Source organism: Pezoporus wallicus, unplaced genomic scaffold (assembly GCF_028554395.1).
Source record: "Pezoporus wallicus isolate ANWC-B61680 ecotype Strahan unplaced genomic scaffold, APGP_CSIRO_Pwel_v1 contig_7339, whole genome shotgun sequence".
NCBI lineage: Eukaryota > Metazoa > Chordata > Aves > Psittaciformes > Psittacidae > Pezoporus > Pezoporus wallicus.
Window position 1 is genome coordinate 2,241,719 of NW_026636333.1, and position 22,744 is coordinate 2,264,462.

General features: G+C 44.6%; 1 protein-coding gene across 2 annotated transcripts; it reads left to right on the forward strand.

The window, feature by feature from the left end:
• Positions 1–1,498: 1,498 nt before the first annotated feature.
• FOXN2 (forkhead box N2) lies at positions 1,499–17,867 on the forward strand. 2 transcript variants are annotated; one of them, XM_057400084.1, is made up of 5 exons: positions 1,499–2,054; positions 7,388–7,512; positions 11,662–11,726; positions 16,087–16,155; positions 16,910–17,867. In XM_057400084.1, exons 1-5 carry the CDS (start codon positions 1,518–1,520, stop codon positions 17,425–17,427), a joined length of 1,314 nt encoding a protein of 437 aa, XP_057256067.1. In that variant the 5' UTR covers positions 1,499–1,517; the 3' UTR covers positions 17,428–17,867. The 2 variants fall into 2 exon arrangements, with proteins under 2 accessions (XP_057256067.1, XP_057256068.1); XM_057400085.1 differs by having other exon boundaries at positions 11,665–11,726.
• Positions 17,868–22,744: the final 4,877 nt, after the last annotated feature.

Here is a 22,744-nt window from a genome sequence, read left to right on the forward strand (position 1 = left end):
TTGGGGGTTTTGGACGCTTTTGTACAGTTAATACGAGTTTCAGCTTTACTGGTAAACCATATGCATAGTTGGGAGTGTCTTATGTTTACAGCAGGTTGGTATAGCCTCTGTAATATGTGTCTGTGTGTATATATGTACAGTTGAGTGGTTTTGGTGGTCTGTACTTCTGGTACAGCTGTGTTGGCCCAAGCTGTAGGTGCAGTGAAGCTGTGACATGGTGACATCAGCAGGAGAAAAACAGCTGTTGCCATCACATAGTTTGCTAGATGACTGCTTTTAAAGCTCTACAAGCAAAAAGACGTTCTTTGTTAGTGTTAATGCCTCTAAAGCATGGGTGGCCTCTTCTGAGTGGCTTTTTTATTGGTGATAATTTTAGAGTTGGGTGAGTTTTTTGGGTTTTGGTTGGTTTGGGTTTTCCCATCTAGGGAAAAATCCAAAGCGAGTGCTCAGCCATTATTTCTACGACAGGCCTGAGCTGCCACCCCAGTGGATGGTCACTTCCTCTTGAGTGCTGGTCTCACCACTCTGCTTTGCAGGAGAGCCTGGGACAGAGCAGCAAACCCTTGCAGCAAGAGAAAAAGGTGGTCTTTTGAACCTGGGTAGCTCCATAAGACCCAACTGACCAACTGATAGGCTGGTCAGATCTTTCCCTGGTGGAAAGGGGAGGCAAAACTTGGAAGTGATTGTGACTTACATGGGGCTGTAAAGACTTCATTCACACTGAGTGAACAAATTCACTTTATGCTGATTTAAGTTTTGCAACTTGTTTTTCACTTGTTGGGCACCAAAGGCAAACACTTCTTCATAGGTCAATTTACAATATAATGAGTGGAACAAAAGAGTTCATGTGAGAGCTGAATGGATCAGATCCTACCTGTTAAGGTCTTTTTCAGATTTCAGATGCTGACACCAAAATAGCTGTTATTTCTGTGTTGAGATTGGTGTTTCAAGATAGATACAGCCGTTTCCCAATGCTTACCTTAAGTTCTGGTTATAAACCAAGGGGTGTTAACCCATGCTCATGAGATTATTGCCACGCTTTTGTTGGACCCTGGCTCTCATCAGTGACTACAATATTCTTGCACAGCGTGGGGATGTAGAGGGACTTTTTGCTGGAGAGGGACTTTTGACAAGGGCCTGTAGGGACAGGACAAGGGGGAATGGCTTTAACCTGACAGAGGGGAGACTGAGATGAGACTTTAGGAGGAAATTCTTCCCTTTGAGGGTGGCGAGGCACTGGCACAGGGTGCCCAGAGAAGCTGTGGCTGCCCCATCCCTGGCAGTGTTCAAGGCCAGGTTGGACACAGGGGCTTGGAGCAACCTGGTCTAGTGGAAGGTGTCCCTGCCCATGGCAGGGGGTTGGAACTGGATGAGCTTTAAGGTCCCTTCCAACCCAAACTCTCTGTGATTCTATGCTACAGCCCTGCATTTGGGTTTGGTGGGCTTCCACTGAAGGCAGTTTTGAAGGTTTGCATTGATTTCTGACCATCTCTTTTGTTGCAGACCAATAAAGCTAAATGGGTCCAGTCACTGGAATGACTCCGGATAAGAAAGCTGAAACACCCGGAGCAGAAAGAGCTGCAGGACTACGGCAGTGTCATGGCATGGGAAGCTTGCCTGATGCAGGCGATGCCGGCAGGCCAAAGGCCACCGTGGTGGACAGAGATTCAGCAGACGACGAGCTCACAAACTTGAACTGGCTGCATGAAAGTACTAACCTGCTAACAAACTTCAGCCTCGGGAGCGAGGGTCTTCCGATCGTTAGTCCTTTATATGACATTGAGGGTGACAGCGTGCCATCCTTCTCACCGTCCTGCTACCAGAACCCTGAAAAGAAATCCTCCACTTCCAAACCCCCCTACTCTTTCAGCCTTCTCATTTACATGGCGATCGAGCATTCTCCCAACAAGAGCTTGCCAGTCAAAGAGATCTACAGCTGGATCCTGGAGCGCTTCCCCTACTTCGCCACGGCACCCACCGGCTGGAAGAACTCGGTCCGACACAACCTCTCCTTGAACAAGTGTTTCCGAAAGGTGGAGAGAGGCCATGGCAAGGTGAGACCTGACGGGAGGGAGGTGGGGCAGGTCTGAAATTCAGGGGGAATGGAGAAGACTCTGTTCTTGAGGACTTTCGGTTTGGTTTGATTTGGTTTTTCCCCCCCTCTACGTCCTGTAACGCTTTATTTGCAGCTGGAGATGGTTTGGAAATGCCACTCTGACAAATCACAGGATGACAGAAGTCAGTTGGGTTTTGTATTTAGTGCTGGCCTGGGTAGAGCTAGAAGTGGTCTGGCTAACATGCTATTGCAAAGGACCTTGTTTTCACTTATGATTTTGTTAGCTTGCAGTACCCTGCCTTAAATTTCAGGCATCTTGGGATGTCTTTTTGCTGAAGCTTCTTAAACTGGTGCTCTATTTTCCAAGGCTTAAGTATCAGTGTGTGTTCCTCCTTCCATGCTTTTCCAGCATGGCCGTGGCTACAATTGCACTGGCGAGCAGAAGAGATTGTGGGATGCCAAGCAGGGAAGCATTGGTGATGCCCATTTGGGTGCATATGTGGCCTTCAGCAAGGCACCCTTGCTTGCAGGCACACTGTATGAACGTGGCCGAGTGTTCCTCAATGTAATGGCTGCCTTGAATGTTAAACTCTTTCATCTGTGATCTTCCTTTACACTTACCACAATAACAGTCTTAATTCTTGCATCTAATGTACTGTATTGCTTTAACCTCTGTCATAACACAACAGTGTGTGTCTCTGCGTGGTGCAGACACAAGCTTCACTCCTTAAATTCAAGGATACCCTTCCCTGTACAAGTTCTTTCTTCTTCTGACCATTACAGTTTTACTGGTGACTTCCTTTTCCCTCTGTCATTTCCCATCCCATTTCTCAAAGAGCTGGCTCTGACTTGAATAAACCAACAAACCACATACCAGAAGTCAACAAACAAATCCCGGACGCGTCTGCTCGGAGGTCAGCCTGAGTGGTGGCAGGCTTGTTATCAGAAGTGTGTGCAATGCCTGGCGTGCTTGACAGCCTCTCACTGTAGACAGAGGTCCTGGAGCTGAGTGGGCATGGGGGAGGATTGCCTTGTACTGGTAGGACTGGATGCCCCATTCTTGGCAGTGTTCAAGGCCAGGTTGGACGGGGCTTGGAGCAACCTGGTCTAGTGGAAGGTGACCCTGCCTGTGGCAGGGGGTTGGAACTGGATGAGCTTTAAGGTCCCTTCCAAAGCATCTATGATTCTATGATTTTCAGTATCCCTGCTCCTACATTAAATTGTTAGGGTGTTGTTTTCCCAAGAAGCAGCTTTGCTTGGGAAAAAGGACTTTCTGCTGCTGTATGGCAAGTTCACTGACTCTCCCATAGCCAAGTCCTGCTGCGTGTTGGGATGGGCTTTTAATGTGGCCACAGGTGCTGTAATGGAGTAGCTGCAGACTGTGCATGTGTGAATGACGTGGATCTGAGCAGCCAACACAGGTGGCAAAAGTGCCATTAAAGGTCTGTGTGGCTCCATCCAGGAAGGGAGACAAGAGTTTCAGAAGAATTAAGCAAGGAAAATCTCCTTTATTGGTGTATGTTCCTGCTGTCTGTGAACCTGCCACTTAAAGCTCAGCTCTTTCCAGCCTAGAAACACTCAAGGTTTAGGAGTTACCATCAAAACCTCATGTCTTGGCAGGTGATTGGAGGAGCTTGAGACTGCCAGGTCCTCTGCTCACCCTCACCAGTATTGCTGGGCTCCGAGGATGGCTTGCTGCTGGATGCAACATCTCTAGTAGGAAAAGCACAATGCAGAATAGCTACCATCACTACCAGTAAGGTGATGCTGATGTGCTCTGTCAGCTTTTTCCCAGGGCTCCAGACACTCTGCAGCTCTCTAATTCTTAAGAACAGAAACTGCATTCACCAAAAACACCCACCGCAGAAAGCCTCTCCTGAAAGCTTGCTGAAGCTTCCCCATTTCCAGCAAACAGTGGTTAAGTCTCGATCCTCTGCCCTGCTTTAGAAAGGACCAGATGAGAGCACTGCTCCAAATTCTTCCCGCAAAACAAGTCTTTGGGGCACAGCAATATATGTAGACTCCATGGGAGATGATGGGAACGCTCAGACCTGCCTCAGTTGTCACCTTGGAGCAAGCAGCGGTAGCGTCTAAGCTCGTTTTGCAGATGGTGTTGCCTGGCACGTGTGCTAGCCATGGTTACAGCCATGCCTCCGGGTGCTTTGCTCAGAGGGCAGGATAATTTTGTATTTTCTTCCGTTTTTTTCTTTGTTAATGGCATCTTAATTGTGTCCCAAGCGCCTGTGTAAGCAGGGAGGCTCATGACATGTTGCGTCAGAGGAGCATGGTTTATTTTGGGTGAGAAGGGCTTTAAAGCCTTTCAAACAAATCTGGGCTCTCATATTCGAAGACTGTGTCTGACAGGAGGGGAGGGTCTGTCCCCCACATCCCAGGGCAGGATGAGGATGCTTTCTGATGCCTCCATGGGTATTGTTGCTAGCCATTGGCTATGAAATCCTTTTGCCCAGAGAGGGGCTGGATGCGCCATCCCTGGAGACATTCAGGGCCAGACTGGATGTGGCTCTGGGCAGCCTAGTCCAGTGCACTCTCCCATATGAGACAGCACTGCAGTCAAGAGGAAGAACTTCTCATGTTTTGGAAACAGGATGTATGTATGTCACATCTCTGCTAAAATATACACTGCCCTTTCTGTAAGCACGTGTTGTGATGCTGCTGTACCTAAGTGGTTTGTCAAAGTTTACCCTGGTTGATAGAGCTGAAATACCCTTTCTTACTAAAGTTACAGTTGAGCTCATGCCTGCAGTCATCCCAACAGGAGATTTCCAGTGATTCTCTGGTAATGGTGGCTGGGAGCTGGAGTTGATGAACAGCAAGGGGATGATGCTGGAGCCAGTGCCTGGGACACCTGCTTGCCTTCCAGTATACCTGCTGTGGCCTTGGTGCCCCTGAAGACGTGGAGCTGTGATTACAGGCTCAATTTGATGTGATTGTGATTCTGAGCAATCCTCAGAAGATACAGCTAATGCATCTGAAGCACTGTCACGTAACCTTGGGATTGGGGGGAGAGAGGTCTGCAGGGGGACATTGCTCTTTTTGAAGGAGCAGTGTCTGATACGCAGATTTGAAGTGAAAAGTGGTTTGGAGTAGGAAGCCCTGAGGAGCCTCCCTGCTCCTTGCTAGATTTGATTTTACAATTGTGGGTTTGGGGATTTTTTTACTAATCAGTACCACTGGGGAGAAAAGGTGTTAGGAGGCAGGAGCAGCATCCGCGTCAAGCATCAATTTGGCATGCTGCTGCTCATATGGATGTGGCCCTGCTACTGTTTCCTCCAGGAGGTTGGGGGAGACAGGGCTTGAGTATCTTCAACAGATCTCCCTTTCTTTTTCTTGGTAGGTATGTCCTTTTTTTTGACAAGACATGGTGCTAGACAACCTGTGTGGCTGTTCAGGTATTCAGGCAATGAGCAGGTCCCATCCATAAGCCTGTAGAGATAGGAGAACAGTGTCTATGATCTGATAAACCTCTTGGTGGGTGTACAACAGACCTCCATGCGTACACACAGTATTTTCCAGTACCCAGCTCAACAGCCCATACCTGATGGAACCACAACCACTGTGCAGGGCTGAAGCTGGGTGCTTCAACAGCTGCCCCGCTGTTGATGTGAAATGGTAACCTCCACCGGCAGTTTAGCATTTTAGGTCATAGTAGACTTGGTCTTTGGTAGGAGAAATGGCAGAGTCTGTTTTGTTGCTGTGGTTAGACCTCTGGGCTCTTTTCAAGCTGGATGTATCTGTGTTCTATGGGGTTTTCAGCTCCAGCTGTGCATGGCTTTCCCCTGAAGTGTGACACTAGCAAGACCTGTCATGGATTGCCACTGTGCATCTTTGCTAAGGCAGCCAATGTGAGTGAGACGATGCATACAAGCAGCCCCATGGGCATCACCACCTCTTTTGTTTAACGTCTGCTTTTAGTGCAAATAATGGTGGGTGAAAGTGTGATTTCACATTATGCTTAACCCAATATAACTTCCCAAAGGAGTATACTTAACCCAGTCTGACTACTCAAAGAAGACGTCACCCTGTTTATTGCCTCTTGCACTGGACTGAGTGTCTGTCTGGCTTCAGCTTGCTGTTGCAATACCCACCCAAAATCCTTGTGTTGTGTTGTCAGGGCAGCAAACTGGTGGGAATACCTGGCTGGGAAGACGAAAGAGGGAAACTAACTCCATTCTGGCTGCAGGCCCAGCTGAACAGCATTAGGTGTCAAGTGGAAGTGCTTGCCTGAACTGGCAGATAAAACCTGTGGTAGCTTCAAAGCTACCAAAGGGAGAAAAATAGCAACCCCCAGCATTAGGGGTTGGGTTGCTGGGGAAAGAGATAAAGGATGTTAGTCTGTCGTTGAGATGATGGATGGAGCGTTTGGGAGGATACCCCCTGTTAGTACCTAGCTGGCTAAATCATCCTGCCAGCCATCATGGCTGTTTAATTAAAGGTAAGCTTCTTGATAGGTATCTTGCGGGCTGTGTTCAGTTTTAGCATGAAAAGATGGGTATTAAGAAAGATTCAGGTTAAAAAAATCAATAACAGAGAGATGCTGCAGCTCAGAGATCTTTATGAAAGGCAGTAGCTTCAACTAAAATTGTCTCTTGCTCAGCTGGAGCCCTCCCTGGTTTGATTTTTCACTATGTATAGCAAAATATTTCCTCTTTTCAGTAAAAGCCCTGTGACTTAACAGGACTGTGGATTTATGTGCTGTGTGGGTCCTTTTTAGTCTTGTTTCACTGACCATCCATAAAATGGTGCTTAACTATTGGCATATCATATTTAATAGCAAGAATAACTAGCACAGTGGTGCTTGCATTGTTAGGTGCATCAAAATACGTTCATTAGGTTTTTAGCCAGGCGTTTGGCAACGTGCTGTTACAGGATTGTGTAAAGTTAAATGAGTATGTATACTTATGTAAGTAAAGGGAAGGGTGCTTTGGTTCCTTAGAAACCTCTTAATTGGAAGACTGCTGATCAATTCACTGGTGCCTGGACAGATCCTTAAACTCACAGCTGTATTTACCAAGCGTTAAAACAAGGTTTACAGCTTTCAGTGGACAAACATGAAAGGGAATGGAGCTTTGGAGCTGCTATCCCAAGCTGCAAGATGGGTGCTTCCATACCATATAATGAGGGTCTTGGGACCACACACTCACACAGGGAGTGTCCCCTTCCCACGCAGGCAATGGAGCTGCCTGAGGATGATGCATATCATCTGTACGGTGCTGGATGCCAACATCATTGCCTCTTGGGAATGTCACATTAGAAATGACTGTAACAGCCTGGCCCCTGGCTCTTCTAATTTGCAGTATTTCTTTCTTGCAGGTGAATGGAAAAGGGTCATTATGGTGCGTTGACCCGGAATATAAACCTAATCTTGTCCAAGCACTGAAAAAGCAGCCTTTTCCCTCAGCGCTTGCATTTTACACGCCGCCAGCATCACCCCCAAGGTAGGTGAATTTTCTCATCTGAGTAAGGTGTGTGGTGGTTATGATAGAGAGGAAATGCCCATGGAGATGTTGATGTGGTGTTACCGGCTGCCACCCAAGAGAAGGATTTGAGTGGGGCTTAGGTGAGACTGGCTAGAAGAGCTGAGGAGATGTAACGAGCTCAGGCTTCCCAGGTAGCAGATCTGGGGTTCGTGTCCAAGTCACCTTCATGACTGTGGGAGAGTTTAAGAGAAGGAGGTCAGGGCTGTGGTGGGTGCTTATTGGTGATCCCGTGTCTCTGGAGGGCAGGCTGTGGCAGGAACTGGAGCAAAATCCTCCTTCAAACATAGTTCACCAGGACTGATGTAGGGTGCCTGGTGCTGCTAGCTTAGAAGGAAGTGTGGGTCTTTCTCCTTTAAGTCACTCACCTGGATATAAAATGCGTATGTTAGATACTGTCGTAGAAAACAACTTTTCCACAATCTGAAGTGCTTAGAGAGGTTGGTCTGAGAAAGGTGTGTTTTTCTTGGAGGCTGTTAAAAGCATTTTGCAGCAGGGATGGGAAGAACAGCCTTTACCATAAACACGCTCGGAAGTGGAGCCTGCGAGACTTCCTCACCCAGCACATGTTAAGATTAGGCAATAGGTTCTGGGGAATTTGAAGTGAACATCCTCAGTAGAGGAAGAAGAACTGCAGCTGGGTTAGCCTATGGGGTGAGACAGAGAGGAAGAGGAGAAGGACAGAAAGCAGAGAGGAATGCATCGCTGATGGTGAGCTCAGTTCTTAGGTAGGCATGTGGCCAGTTTATCTAGTTTAGCAAAGAATTTGGGTGAGATAAGAGATAATTACGGTCTCTGAACATCACCCTGTGCCTTAACCTTATTGCGAGGAGTTTCCTTAACAAACAGGAGGACCTAGGATTACAGGAGCAGGATGTAAAACTGATAACATTGAGCAGAGATTTATAAGGGTCCAACAGGTCACTGACCCCGGGAGCTGGCACCCCAGTGCAACCCTTATCTGTCTGGCAGTAGCTGAAGATTTGTGTGGCATGGGCTTTTTCCAGTTGGGCTTGTAACCTACAAGATGAAACAGTGGTCTCTGACCTTCCAGCCATCTTGAGCTGTAAAAGGGTCATGTTGGGTTTGAAAGAGCCAAGCAGGAGTATCCTGTTTTCAGTGGGAATGAGAGCATTACTAAAATAACCCTGAAGCACTTAAGCATTAAGAAATAGTAAAATTGGAAAGTAAGAGATGGCTGGTGGTGTTGTAAGGCTTTTTATGGGAACAAAGATTATTGAAGCTACTGTAATTGGACCCCGATAATGATGATAATGCTTTTACAGGCTTTAATGTTTCTCTGTAAGGGCATGAACTTCTGGTTTTTGGTACAACTTGAGTGAAGGTTTTGGTCCTTGAAAGCTTTAACACCGTGTCCATGTTAACATGGTAAAACTTCCAGATTCAAAGAATAATACAGATGGGAAGGGACCTCTGGAATGCCGTCTGTCCAGACAGAGGAGCAGAGGATCAGGACAGACAGCCTACTGCAGGGCAGGTCATTCAGAGCCTCAACCTCTCCAAGATTAGTCCAATGATACAAGCACTGAAGTTAAGATTTACCTTGCTTGTAGGAAAGCAACATACTGAAATTAGGTGTAGGGGAGGAGAGATGTTACCCAAATGCTGAAGTACTTGCAAGATCAGGACTTCAATCTGAAGCTGTTGTTTCCGGTACCACTTTTTTTCCTTCACTGAAGGACTAGTCCCACTTGCCAACTATCACAATTACAAGGAAATCCTGGTCCTAGTGAAGCCACATGGCAACATTCCCACTGCAGTGCTTTTATTTACAAGGACAACAAAGTAAGATACAAAACTCCCTAATGAAAGCTGGTTTATTTGCCTTTAATAATAATAATACAACCATTCGTAAGACTTTCAGGAAAACAGATTTATCTTTTTCCCTTCCATGTTCAAAAATCCTTGGACTAATTTTTTTTTTTTGGGGGGGGGGGGCCTCAAGAGGCCGACTTGTGTGTGAAAAGAGAAAGAGGAAGCCCAGAGTTGCAGCTGGAGAGAGGCTGGAAGGACTGTCCAAATTCATCTATAGGCTGATGCTTGAATTCGACTGTGTCTTGTTGTGGGAGGGCTCTGTGTAGTGTTCATAATTACAGTGTGCTGGGGGGCTATGCCTGTCATTCAGTGGGATTCTAGGGTAAAATGAAAGGTGTTACTTTGAGTAGAAGCTTTCCAAAACTGGAATCTGTGTCTAGTTACACTGAAATGTGTATGATCATAGGTGACTGGCTTCACTGATGTGTTTTATTTCCACACAGCTCGTTCAACAAGTCCATGCAAGGCCCCTGTGTTCTAATACTACTGTATAATATCCCTTGGCTCTGGGGACAGGCAGGGTCCTCATCTTCCTAATACCTTATGCATATGCATAGCTTGCCTTAATACTAAGCATTAATTTTCTCTAAGAAAGCTCTGTGTGGATATGATTCTTGGAGGATCTGAGATCAGAAAAAGGGATGAAGATGTTTAGCATCTCTTTGTACAATCTACCTGCAGGTGGCAAAGCCAGCCACGGTGGGGTGTGCCCATTGCTTTCCTTGTGGCTTTTGTTTTTTTATTATTATTATTTTAATTTTTTCCCCATTTTTGGATCTGTTCCCTTTGCACTCCTTCAAGAAAACACAAGTTTTGCACATATTCACATTCAGCTGCCCTTTTTCCCTTTGGTTGCCACACTGGGAGATGCTTAAATGTGACTCTCCTTTTCAGTAGCTTTAGTTACCAGTGCCAGGCAGGCTGCTGTGCTGCCAGGGCTCCTTCCATAGCTCAGATGATGTATTCCAAGCCACCTTGCTTCATTTCTTTTCCTCCTGCACTATGCCAACCTTTGGAGCTGTTACCATTGGCCAGCTGAGTTTGGATAACATGATGGCAAGTTGGGCATCCCTCATTTACAGCTGTGTGGAGTAGCTGCTCTCAGGGCTGTTGAGATGCGTGCAGCCACAGCAGCAGCCAGCAACCGGTGAAAAATATTTTATTCAAAATTCAACTTAAAGAATGAAGATTTTAGTTAAATAAATGTATTTTAGAAAAATGAAGTCGCCGTTTTGGGGTTTTAATTAATGATCTAGAGAAGTTAAAAGAAATATGAAGCATTTAGCAACTTTGTGATGTTTTTGGGGGTGGAGATTTGTGGCTGTGCCTTATTTTGGAAAATAGAGCTGCCTAAATATGATAAATATGAAAGGTGAACACGCCTTAATGATAGAAATCACCCCATTAATCCTGTGAGGTTGCTGTTACAGGTTGGGCTTGAAAATTCTGCCCATTACCCTTTGAACTCTTCCAGCAATGCTGTAAAAGATGCACATTGCTGTGTTTCACACAGTGTTAAGAGTTGTCTACTATTCCTGTTGTATTCGTTTCTAAACGTTTCTAAACTGTATTTATAATGAACTGAATAATTAGGACTGGGTGTGCAGCAGAAAGCCATGTGAAAGTTTTAACTTGACCTTTATGCTGTAAGGTATTAAGTGGTACTTTACCAGGCAAAGTAAGATCTCCTAAGACAACAAAGCAGACAGCGTCGCCAAAGCAGCCCAGGTTCAGATAACTTAAAACTGAGCAGATATCTTGGTTTGAAGGGGTTTTTTTTTGGCTCTTCCCCAGCTTTTGGCATGACACTACCTTTTGTTCTTGTTAATCTCCCACTACCATTTCAAAGAGCAGGTGGACACAACTGGTCCTTAACTGTTCTGTTGCTCCTGGGCTCTAAGCATCACTGCATAAGCTAATGTCTTGTTCACATGGAGGTTTTACTTAGTAAAAATCACTGTTTAAAATCCAGTCTTTAAGCAGGTACATAAACTCTGTTGAAGTTAGTATCTCTTGCCCACCAGGCTTTTGTTTAGTGTGTGTGGTTGGAGGTGTTTTGCAAATGCTGCTGATGGCTTACAGTGCTCCGTAAACCATCCACCAATGTGTCAGACCATCTACTAAGGGCAATAGCAATTGCTTGCCCACCAAACTGTGGTGATTGGGTTGGTTTTGTGTTTACCTCTCTATGATCATATTATTGTGACTACTGTACGTTGTAGAAATCATTTGGCTAATCAGGGCTCGCCTTTGACCTGTTGCATTTCTCTTCAGTAGGTCAGTGTCCCCTCACTACCTAACTTCAGTCCTTCAGCAGAATCACGGCCGATCTCTCAAAGGTAAACATTTCATTTTCATTTGCTTTGCTCCCCTGGCTTTAGTCACAAGTGTGTGCTGAAGCCCAGCTTATGGACCTGCTCCAAAGGGTCTGCTAGATTATGATGTAGTAGAATGCATCCTTCTTAGCCACCTGTATGTTCAGTTGAAATCCCTCAGATGAATTTAACATGTAGTAGGAGCTGTCTTGCTCTGCCAGCAAGGTATTTAGCAGGCCCATCACTCCCAAATACGACCTGCTTAAAGAATGAATATTTCAGTAGAAAACAAATCTGAAAGCTGCACATCTTTACACTAGTTCTATTGGGTACCAAGAACAAAAAGCAGCCACTTTTAATGTATGTAACTGGTGGGACGTGGCCACAGAAAAGTCCCTTGAAATTGTTTGTTTGATAAAAGTGGGCGGGAGAGCATGATGGGAATAATGAGTACACTTCAGACGAGTATTTCATAGCTGTGTGGTCCTTTTCACTCCCTTGCCAAGAAGATGGGTACAAGCTAGTGTCATTGCCAGTGCAATTAAGCAGGAAGACCTGAGTTCTGGATATTAACCCGGAGAATAGAATAGCCTCATGTTGTCTGTTTAGTTGAAGGTGTCACCTTAAAAATTGTAAAATGTTCATTTTAACTCTTGGGAGAGAAGAATAGGATGGGTTTAACATATATATACTCCAAATGCAGGTCTTGATACTGTAGGCTGCATGCAGTACTGCCCCTCAACCAAGTTTGTAACCCTCTGTGTTTCCTGTATTAGTAATGAAGTAGGTGGAGGAGAAACCAAGTCATGTCCACATCCAAAAGCTTTTATGTAATATAAATGTTAGTTTAACCGTAGTCACCAAAAATTGGTGGAGAAAGATTGGATCTGACCGAGTCATGCTCAGTATATTACCATGGATGAGTAATCTTTTCTGGCCATGGCAGGAGCTCTGACAGGTTTTAATGAGCGTTAGAGTCAAGAACTTGGCCATGGGTCTGGCCTAGGGGTTTCTACGTTTGCTTTCCATGAGGAAAAACAGCCAGCCAGATTCAGATTTAAAACCCAAAAAGTGAATTTAAGATGGAAATCTGTTTTTCATTGGCAATCAAATGCAAATGGAAGCAACAACAGCTCTTGAACGGGAGATGGTTACTTCATTTTCCCATATGTACCTTTATGGGCTTTGGTACCAGGTACATATGCTAGTCAGCATGCTGGGAATCACAGCATTTCTTTTGAAGAAGCCTGTTCAGCCCAGGTCTTGCACTTCGCTACTAAAGCTTAATACATTGAAAGCTTGTTCTTGTCAAAAATAATACTGAGTTTTTTTTAAAGTGCTGTGAATTTGGCTCAGTTTTTAAAGGGCTGATTCCAAGAAAAAGTGAGCATAAGTTAATTTCTCATAGAGGAGCATTGTTAAAGCCCTTTCAAGGGGTTAATGAAAGGCCCCTGATGAAGAAGGACTTGAGCAGCACAGCAGACATCCAGCGCTCTGCTTTTGCTAGCACAGTAGGCTAGCAAGGTTGTTTTTAGTTTTTGGCCTCGATCCAAAACCATTGGTTAGGCAGCAAAGGCAAGTATTTTTAGAGACCAAGAAGCTGCCTGGTCCACAGATGATAATTCCCATGCATCCAGACAGACGTTTTATGGTGGTACCCAGGTGGCAAGGAAGCATCCCTGGCTGGCTGGCTTCTGCAGAGCTGCTAGGTCTGGGATTCCCAGGGATCAGAATCACAGAATCATACAATTCCAGGTTGGAAGGGACTTCAAGGAACATCTGGTCCAACCTTTCTAGGCAAAGCATGACATAGACCAGATGTTCCAGCACCCTGTCCAGCCAAATCCGAGAAGTGTCCAATGTTGGGGAATTCACCACTTCCCTGGGGAGACCACTCTGATGGCTGTGAAAAATTTTCCTCTTGCATTCAATTGGAATCTCCCCCAGAGTAACCTGTGCTCATCACCCCTGCTCTTTTCCATGTGACTCCTTGTAAAAAGGGAGTCTCCATCTTCTTTGTAGCCACCCTTTAAATACTGGCAAATGGTGATAAGGGCTGCCCTGAGCCTTCTCTTGTACAGGCTGAACAAACCCAGCTCTCTCAGCCTGGCCTCACACAGCTTCCCAGTCCTCTTGTCATCTTTGTGGCCTTTCTCTGGACCCTCCCCAGTCTGTCCACATCTTCTTATATGGTATAGCGGGGACCAAAACTCAACAGCGTTCCAGGTGTGGCCTGACAAGCAATGAGCAGAATGGGATAATGACTTGTTAGGGGATACAAGAAATCCCCCTCCTCTTAATGATTTTGCTGGTGTGTCCTCTGACAGGTTTGGAGATTGCCAGTCTGATGCTAACTGTTCCAATTTGCTACACTGCAGGTGCCAAAATAATGACATACATCTGCTCTCATTTAACTTCTTCAGCTGGGTGAACCTGTTCAGCATCTCCCTGGCATTGGAGGCAAGCCAGTAATGTTCCTGGGGTCACATAGGGCTGCTGCTGTGCAAATGAAAGAAGTCCTTGGAATAAAGTGGTTCCTCAGCCATTCTCCTGGGGAGACATAAGTTTGGGAAATACTGCTCTGTTGAGGAGAACAGTCAGAAATGCAGCCAAAGCACATTAATAGTGACGCAGAGTACTGCTGAGGAGTCACTGCAGAAGTGTCTTTCCTCATTCTTTGGGGATACTAAGATGCAGCAGTGTTCTCCACAGGTAGTAATTCTGTGTTGCATTCATGCCTCTGATTGCTTGTCATTTTAACAAGGTGGTGCTTATATACCAACATCAGATGTTAAAACCAAATGTCGGTGATAGCAAGTAAGGAATAGGAATATTTCACTTTCTGGTTATGGTAGTGGTGGAGGAAAGTAATTCCTTATGCTTGCGTTTTCATTTCTTTTTGTCGTCTGGATACATATGACTTGGAAATTCAGGGGCTCTATTGCCAGAAACAGTATTGACACAACAGGAAGAAACCCCAGCCTTGTGCGTGCAGTGGGATAGACCTTAAAGTATGCTGGTTTTAAAATGAGAGAGAGCGAAACAAGGGAGAAATACGTACTTACGTACACCTTGGACATAATGTTTTGCTCTGAGACACCAAGGCTCCTGTGAGAGCTCACTGTCTCATTGCTCCCCTTTTTCCTGGTTAGTGTACCATATGTATTCCTCCTGGAGGGACACAGACCTGCTTAAGCAAGTTCCGAGGAGCCCACAGAGATGTTCTGAGGGCTGGAGCACCTCTGCTCTGCTCCCGGTGCCTAAAGGGACCGATAAGGGCCTGTAGGGACAGGACAAGGGGGAATGGCTTTAAACTGACAGAGGGGAAATTTAGATTGAATATCAGGAAGAAATTTCTTCATTATGAGAGTGCTGAGGCGCTGGCACAGGGTACCCAGAGAAGCTGTGGCTGCCCCATCCCTGGCAGTGTTCAAGGCCAGGTTGGACAGGGCTTGGAGCAACCTGGTCTAGTGGAAGGTGTCCCTGCCTGTGGCAGGGGGTTGGAACTGGATGAGCTTTAAGGACCCTTCCAACCCAAACCAGTCTGGGATTCTGTGATCCATAGCTGGATGTCAGGGAAGGAAGACCTTGGATTTCCTCTTTTTTTAAAGAGCATGAGTGTGTCCTGAAACGAGAGAGAAAGGTGTGCTTGTTTCTTTTCCTCTTCACCTGATTCTAGCTAGAAATGTCACTCTGTCATAATGTCCTTAAGGTGCCCTTTTTGAGATGTAAGCAATCTGGGTGGCAAAGGATGGCGTTCCTCAGCAACGCTTGTTACCATAGCTAAAAGTGCTGCAGTTCACCTAAACCTTTTGAAGCGCCTATGTATTATTTAGATCCCCGAGCTTTCTAGATGAAGTAGTTCAGTGCCCCCTTCCCTCCTTGTCTTCTCCATTTCTTCCATATGACTTGTTAGTGTGCAGATTACTGCCGAAGGAGAGAGGTGTGCTGAATTAGTGCTGCATTAACGGGCACGTTTGTTCTCAGCCTTGCATATTCACATAACCAGGGTAAGAAGCTGCTGAGATGCTTTTCTGTGCCATATGCGTAATCTTTCTCTCTCAATTGGTACCAACAAAAAGCCACTTGTTGGTAAGTATAGCAACAGCATCATCATATGAATGCCTAATTAATGATTCTTGGCTTCAGCTTTGGTAAGTGCAGTGTGAGAATTCAGCATCTGATATCATAGATAAGATGTGAGGCTGTTCTATAATGGTATTGCACTGTACGAGTGTCATGCTCTGTCTGAATTCATGCATTCTCCCAGCCCTGCCCTTTACTGTAGGCCAGTATATATAGCTATATGTTCTTTATATGTTCTAGGGGCCTCATTTTGTCAGGCTTACCAAAGATCTAATGTTTTGCTGCTTCTCTTTCACAGAATCTGATATTGATGCTGCTACTGCAATGATGCTGTTAAATACTTCCATTCAACAAGGGATGTTGGACTGTAAGCATAAGCCATTTTACTTTGCTTTTCTTTATACCCAGAAGCTAGATGTTGCAGGAAACAAGTATGGTCTATTTGAGAAGCAATTCTGGGTTGATTATTCTTTCTCTTATTAGCGTTTTACAGAACCACCTTCTCTTCCCCCCACATTTAATCTTGGGTGTTTTTTTTTCAGCAGAGTTCTTCCCTGCCCTCTTTGTGCTAGATGGGAAGCAGAGTTTCTTAGTTAACTTCTCTGTTTCTCCAGCTCTTAGCTGTGATTAGCTGAAGGCTGTTGTCCTTCACGGATAACAGTAAATGAGCACAAGATGTTATGACTCTTAAATGCTCACATTGAGTTTACTTTGCAGCCAGCCAGAGTGTGCTCCTATCAGCCTACCAATGTCTGAAGGGCGCCTTCAAGGGTACTGGAGAGGGGCTCTTCATCAGGGACTGTAGCAACAGGACAAAGGGTAATGGGATCAAAAAACAGGAGAGATTTAGGTTAGATATAAGGCAGAAATTCTTCCCTGTGAGGGTGGTGAGGCCCTGGCACAGGTTGCCCAGAGAAGCTGTGGCTGCCCCATCCCTGGCAGTGTTCAAGGCCAGGTTGAATGGGGCCTGGAGAAACCTGCTCTAGTGGAAGGTGTCCCTGCCTGTGGCAGGGGGTTGGAACTGGATGAGCTTTCAGGTCCCTTCCAACCCAAACCAGTCTGGGATTTTGCAGGTGATCTCAGTGGAGTATTTGCTTACTGACAAATCTTGTTTTTGACAGGTGAGAAGCCTCAGCCTCTGAAGACACCTAAGAAGAGGAGTTACGGCAGCGCGTTCAATCCTCCCAGTTCCATAAATTTGCAGGGAAATGATTCTGCAGCCACCAATATCGATCCGAAAGAGGATCACAACTACAGTGCCAGCAGCATGGGCTCCCAGCGCTGCGCATCTAGGTCCAGCGTGTCTTCCTTGTCCTCCCTTGATGAGGTGTATGAATTTATCTCCGAGACCAGCCACGATGGAAGTGATGGCAGCGAAGGGTTTCACAGCGAAGTGGATACAGACGTTGACTATGAAGATGATCCTCTTGGAGACAGCGGCTATGCATCCCAACCTTGTGTAGATACCTCTGAGGAAAGTCAGCCTAGCAACAAAGCACTCGAGGAGTTGTGTCAAGAAATTGATGAAGAGTTGAAAGAAGCAGCAGGGTCTCTGCTCCACCTTGCTGGTATCCAAACATGCTTGAGTTCCTTAATAAGTACTGCAAAGACCCACTGTCACAAGCAAAGGAAGAAATAGTATGTTTGTCAGTGTTGAATATATACATATATTTTTTTTAATTGTGGCAATACTCTTCTACTTTTACCCTTCACAAGGGAGATCAAAGCCATAAGAGGACTCATTGCTTTTTTAATTTTGGCGCTAACTATAATTTAGCCATTTATTTTTAAATCACTGCCTAAAAAGAAAAGTTATTTAATCTTCTCCAAGTAGAAGAGGTGCATGACTTATGAAAACCTGAAAGCATACTTCTTAAGGATCGCTTTTAGTTGGTTTTACTTTCTTTTCCCCAGAGATACGTTTGTTCAGATGCACATTGTGGATCATATTTACAGCTCCGTTGGCCTCATCCACAGAGGGGAGTTTTGCCCTGTCTAAGGGCTCTGACTTCCACATAAAGGATTGAAAAGGAGGAGAAAAAAGAAAGGGGTTTAAATTAATAAGGGGTCCTGGCTTTGGTTGCCCATCCTGTCTTCTCTCTTCTGAGACAGGTCCTGGTTGGAAGGCTGGTGAAGTGAATCCAAATGGCTGCAATTTTCAGCCCATCTGACACTGAGAGCACTCCAGGAGCTGCTCTCAGCAGGAGGCAAAGTACCCCCTGGAAGAGTGTGAGTAAGGGGTAGTGAGGTGGGTACCACCCACAGTTTTCTTCTTTGTCCTCCTTCCCCCAGATCTGCTGTGTTCAGGTCAGATTCCTGAAAGAAAACAGGTTGGGGTTTGTTTGGTTTTTCCATCTTAAGACAAATTGCCTTTTTGAGGGGGTTGCATGTGTCCTTTTCATGCAGATGCATGCACGCGTACGTGCACCTTGGATGTAGCCAACAGTGAAAGCCAAGGTTGATGTTGTCCTTGTGTTACCACCACTGTTGGTAACTATGTAGTAGCGGTGTAGTCCAGCAACACCTACCCTTCTGCTCCCCTATATAGATTCATGGGGTGGAGGGGAGAAGGACCCCACAGTTGGTGGTGACAATGTGGACAAGGTGCAGGCTTTAGGTGGCTAAGAGGTGAACAGCTGCTTAAAAGGGAACATTTTACCCCTTAACCGAGACAAAATAGAACTTCCTTTTGGATCAGTGAACCATGAATTACTTTTGGGGGTTTTTGCCCTTTCCTCCCTCCTCCATTCTTGTTGTTTCTGTCACATGGGCTGTCCATACCTTTTGTTCCCTGATCACTGTGCCTTGTGCTGTGTGAACCCCATCAGCCTCCTGCCACGTACGGGCATCTAATAGGCAAGGTTTCATCCTTTGGATGTGCTTTGTCGCTCAGGAGGACCTCTCTGTTTTGGGAAGAAATTCCTTCACAATTCATTTTTGCAATAAGAGAATCTCTTTAGAGTTCCCAGGCATCCTTCAGCCAAAAACGTTTTAGTTGTCTGGTGGACTTTGTTCCTCTTTTTCCAATGTTTAGTTTTCTTTGACGATCAGTGGTGACTGCGTACAGCTTCCTGTAGATGAGGACTTTCTTCTTTCAATTTTCTGTTCAAATGGGGAAGCAGTTCTGTTGGAGTGGGTTTTAACAGTACTGTGCGTATCAGGATGCCTTAAGTACGTTGCAGAATTGTATACAGCTCTCGAGGTCATCTTTCCTGTTCCTGAAAGATAGCATGATGTGCCATCAATGTTCTTGCTAACATGTGAAGGTACTGCTTGAGCAGGTGTTGGGTAAACTGACTGAAAATTAGGAGCAGAGCCACCTAGGAAACCAGTGTTCCACTGTTTTGGTTGTTGAAAACGGTGCTGGATTCAGCCAACAGCTACCCTTTCCCTAACAGGGTATTTTTCTGGCTATTTGGAGGCCTTTCTTAGACCAGTGTGGTTCTTTCGTGTGTTGGGTTTCGGGTTTTTTCGCCTTATTTGTTAGTCTCTTCATGAATACTGCCATAAACTGTGTACTTTAAACATTAACACAGCCATGCTGCTGAAGATCTGTTGCTCTGAGGGCCTTCCAGGGCCTCTTGAAGACAACAGTGGTGCTCCTACTGACTCAGTGGCTGTTGGATCAAGCCTGAAATATTTGAGGTTCTTTGTGTTTTGGAATTTAAAGCCAATGTTATTTTTCCTTTTGAAAGCACAAACACTAGGAAAAAAGAAGTGTTGTTTTGGGTTGTTTTTTTTCCCCAAATACTTCAGTCTTTAGAATGATCTCTTGAAAGGGAAGAAAAATACTCTGCTGCATTCCTCTTTGTGTGAACACCCGTTAGCCTGCAGCTGTGACAGGGCAACATGTGTGCAGATGTGTATGTCTTCTGGATATCACAAGTGGTGCATTAGCCAATTAGATCTGATACTGGATGTGTTACTGATGGATAGTAGGAGGAAAACTCGCTATTTAAAGGTAAACTAAGTCCCAGTGCAGTCGTTCTTAGGATTTTGAGATGTGAAGATAACGAATGCTTGCTGGAATTGCTTTCTTTGCTCATGGATTGCTTTTGTACTTGGATGGAAAACTGCAAAGGGCAGAGTTTGTGTCTATGTGAAAATAAGGGTCCAGCTATACAGAAATACTGTTAGCAGACTGGGATTTTCCTTGGTGCCATGATTTCACTAGTATGCTGTTGAAGGGGGGTGCTGCCTGGCTCCCACTGAAGGTGGTCACAGCTTTTCTGTAGGTTCCAGTGAAAGGTGGATCAAGGTCCCAGGTACTCTGGAAGTGGTCGTGGTCTGCTCTGTGGTTTGGTTCTGAATTGCTTTTTTTGCCTCAGACAAAACTTGAGAAGGCTAATACTAAGAGCGTGGCTGTGCTGGTGTTAACCCTGACGTTGGTGATGATAACTTCAGTGTTTCAGTGTTTCTGAAGGGATGGGGTTGGGTGCTAACAATGCATTTAATTACCATATGCAACGAGCAATAAAACTGTACTGATCTGAAGTTAGCAATGAAAGCTGCCTCTGTCCTTACAGCTTTCAGCCTGGGAGAACTGGAATTGTGGAAGGGGGGAAGCAGTCGCAAGCCCTTCCCTGGGGCACAGTGGTGCGGCAGGGCTGCACTCTTCAGGCTTTGCTATCTTCCCTTTCTCCTCCTGAAGGAGAAGGGAGCCAGTAAGTGCCCCTGACCTTGTTCCACACCTCTGCCTGCACGTTTTGGCAGGCAAAGGCCACCTGCTTAGTTGTGGAGCATCCCTTTTGGTAGTGGGAGAATAGCTACCCTTCCTTTTGCTTCCATACCTAGCATTGGGTTTGGGTTTGTTTGCCACCTCAGTTACAGACCCTGGTGTATATAGTATAAATGGAGTATAATTTAAAGTTATTTTGATTGTTGGGTTTGGGTTTTTCTTTTTAGTGACATATGTAAAGTGTTCATGCCAATGGTTGACTCTGATATATTTTGGCAAGCAAAGTATTAACGAACCCCGTTCAATTCTTTAAATGCAGTGAAGAAGTGTATGAGACTCACGTACAAGGGAGGCTGCTCTGTTGAGGATGAATCTGATGTGAATACAATATAAACCTGTATCTGCCTTTCAGATTCCCATGCTAAATTACTGCTTTTGCAAAAGTCACATCAAACATTTTGAAATGCAACTGTAAAATGGAAGTTGTACGGTTTGCAACTTTTCATCAGCCTGAAAAGTAAGTACAAGCTCCGGTGAAAGCAAAGTACACTCATCCACGTTAATAATGGTGTAGTCAAAATATTTATTGAAAAGAAAAGGTAGAGTATTTTAAATGTTGCACCTGCCATTATATCTTAAAGCACATTCTTCACACCTAACTGCCAGTGCCATTATCAAGTCTTGTTTTATAAATGTACATTTCCTCAAACTAAAAAGTGCATAATTATAAGGATTATGTTACTGCCATATAGTGATACAAAACATTTTATAATTGCCAAGTCATTGTAACTATTATTTATTTGAGAGTGAATTGTAAGAATGCTTTCTGATCAAAAGAACCAGAGTTGTTTTTAAACTGTTCCTGTTAGCTTGTTTCTAATGTAGCATAAGCAATGTCCTTGGGTTTGTTTAGAATAAATTTGCCAGTATGTGACCAATTCTAACCCTTTTTCCTCCGGTTTAGTCCTTTACCCGTTTTAAAGACAATTTACAGAAGTTTAGTTTTTTGTATGCTAATCTCTGTTAATTAAAATGTTTATAAATTTTATTTTTACCAAAGAGATGCAATTCATTATGACAAAATATTGCAGAATAAACTTTGTTTTATAACATTTGTGACTTTTTCTGCCCACATTTTTCATTCTGATGATCAAAGGGGCTTTTCTAAAATAAACAGCATTGCAAACAGAAAGCGCTGTGTGCTCTCTTTATCTACAGATCCTTGTTCCAAGGGCCCCATCTTCCCATTTAAACCTCATCCATGAGACTGGGCTAGTGTAAAAAGCTACACGTGCAATTCATTGTAGGTTAGTTAAGACAGTCGCATGCATGTGGAAGTCATCTGTTAAATACCTTCTCCGTCCACAGCAGGATTTGCTGTGGTTCGTCCAGGTAATATTTGAAGAGTGTCTTATTCAGGCTAAGATTTTACCCTTTAACCTGGAACTCAAGGAGCTAATAGAAGGGCAGCAGAGCTTAAAGCCCCGTCCAGCCTGGCCTTTGAACACTTGCACAGTGGGGCAGCTAATGGAGGGATGCATGGTGTCTTCCCTTTACTCCTTTTACTTTCATTAAGGAAACAAACATAAACTATCCATTTATATAGAAGACCTTCCCCTGCCCGAGAGGCAGAAGTACAAGAGGGAGACACATAATGGGACATGATGCTTCTCTCTTTTAAAAGCAGACATTGGTATACTTCTTCCATTTTTATTTTTTAACCTAGTTGTATCACTGAGTTAAGTTTCCTCTGCAGGATCTGATGGAAATGCATCTGTTCCTTCTGCAATACTTGAAGGGATCCGGTAGGTTCTTAACAAAGACTGTCCTTCATCACCATATAAAAAGCAATTTAAATCACAAATTACAGAATATATATGCACTATTAATATCTTTGATTTAGTGTTCATCTTAATATACTGATAAAAGAACAACTGCTCTAATTAGTTTGGACAAAATCACAGCTATGTATCATATGTTAATGATGTCTAATTGTTATTCACTATATTATGCTAAGACAGCCTGGAGTTCATTGCTAGATTTCCCAAGAGTGTTTTCCTCTGTTACAACTTTGCTGGAAATTACCCTCTGTATGGAGCCACAGCTCTCAGAATAAAGCATTAACTGAGGTAATTACCCACTTATACCAGCTGTATTTTAAGGACGTTTGTGGAGGAAATACTTAATAGATAATTTAGAAACAATGGCTGTCTAAATGTGACACAGAACATGGTTATACTTTCACAGTTCTTGAGCTTCCAGATACCTGTAAGTGTTC

Coding starts and splice junctions, on each gene's coding strand:
- FOXN2 (XM_057400084.1), top strand. CDS start 1,518: ATGGGTCCAGTCACTGGAATGACTCCGGATAAGAAAGCTGAAACACCC. Junction 2,055..7,387: donor TGGAGAGAGGCCATGGCAAG/GTGAGACCTGAC, acceptor TCTTTCTTGCAG/GTGAATGGAAAAGGGTCATT. Junction 11,727..16,086: donor TCACGGCCGATCTCTCAAAG/GTAAACATTTCA, acceptor TCTCTTTCACAG/AATCTGATATTGATGCTGCT.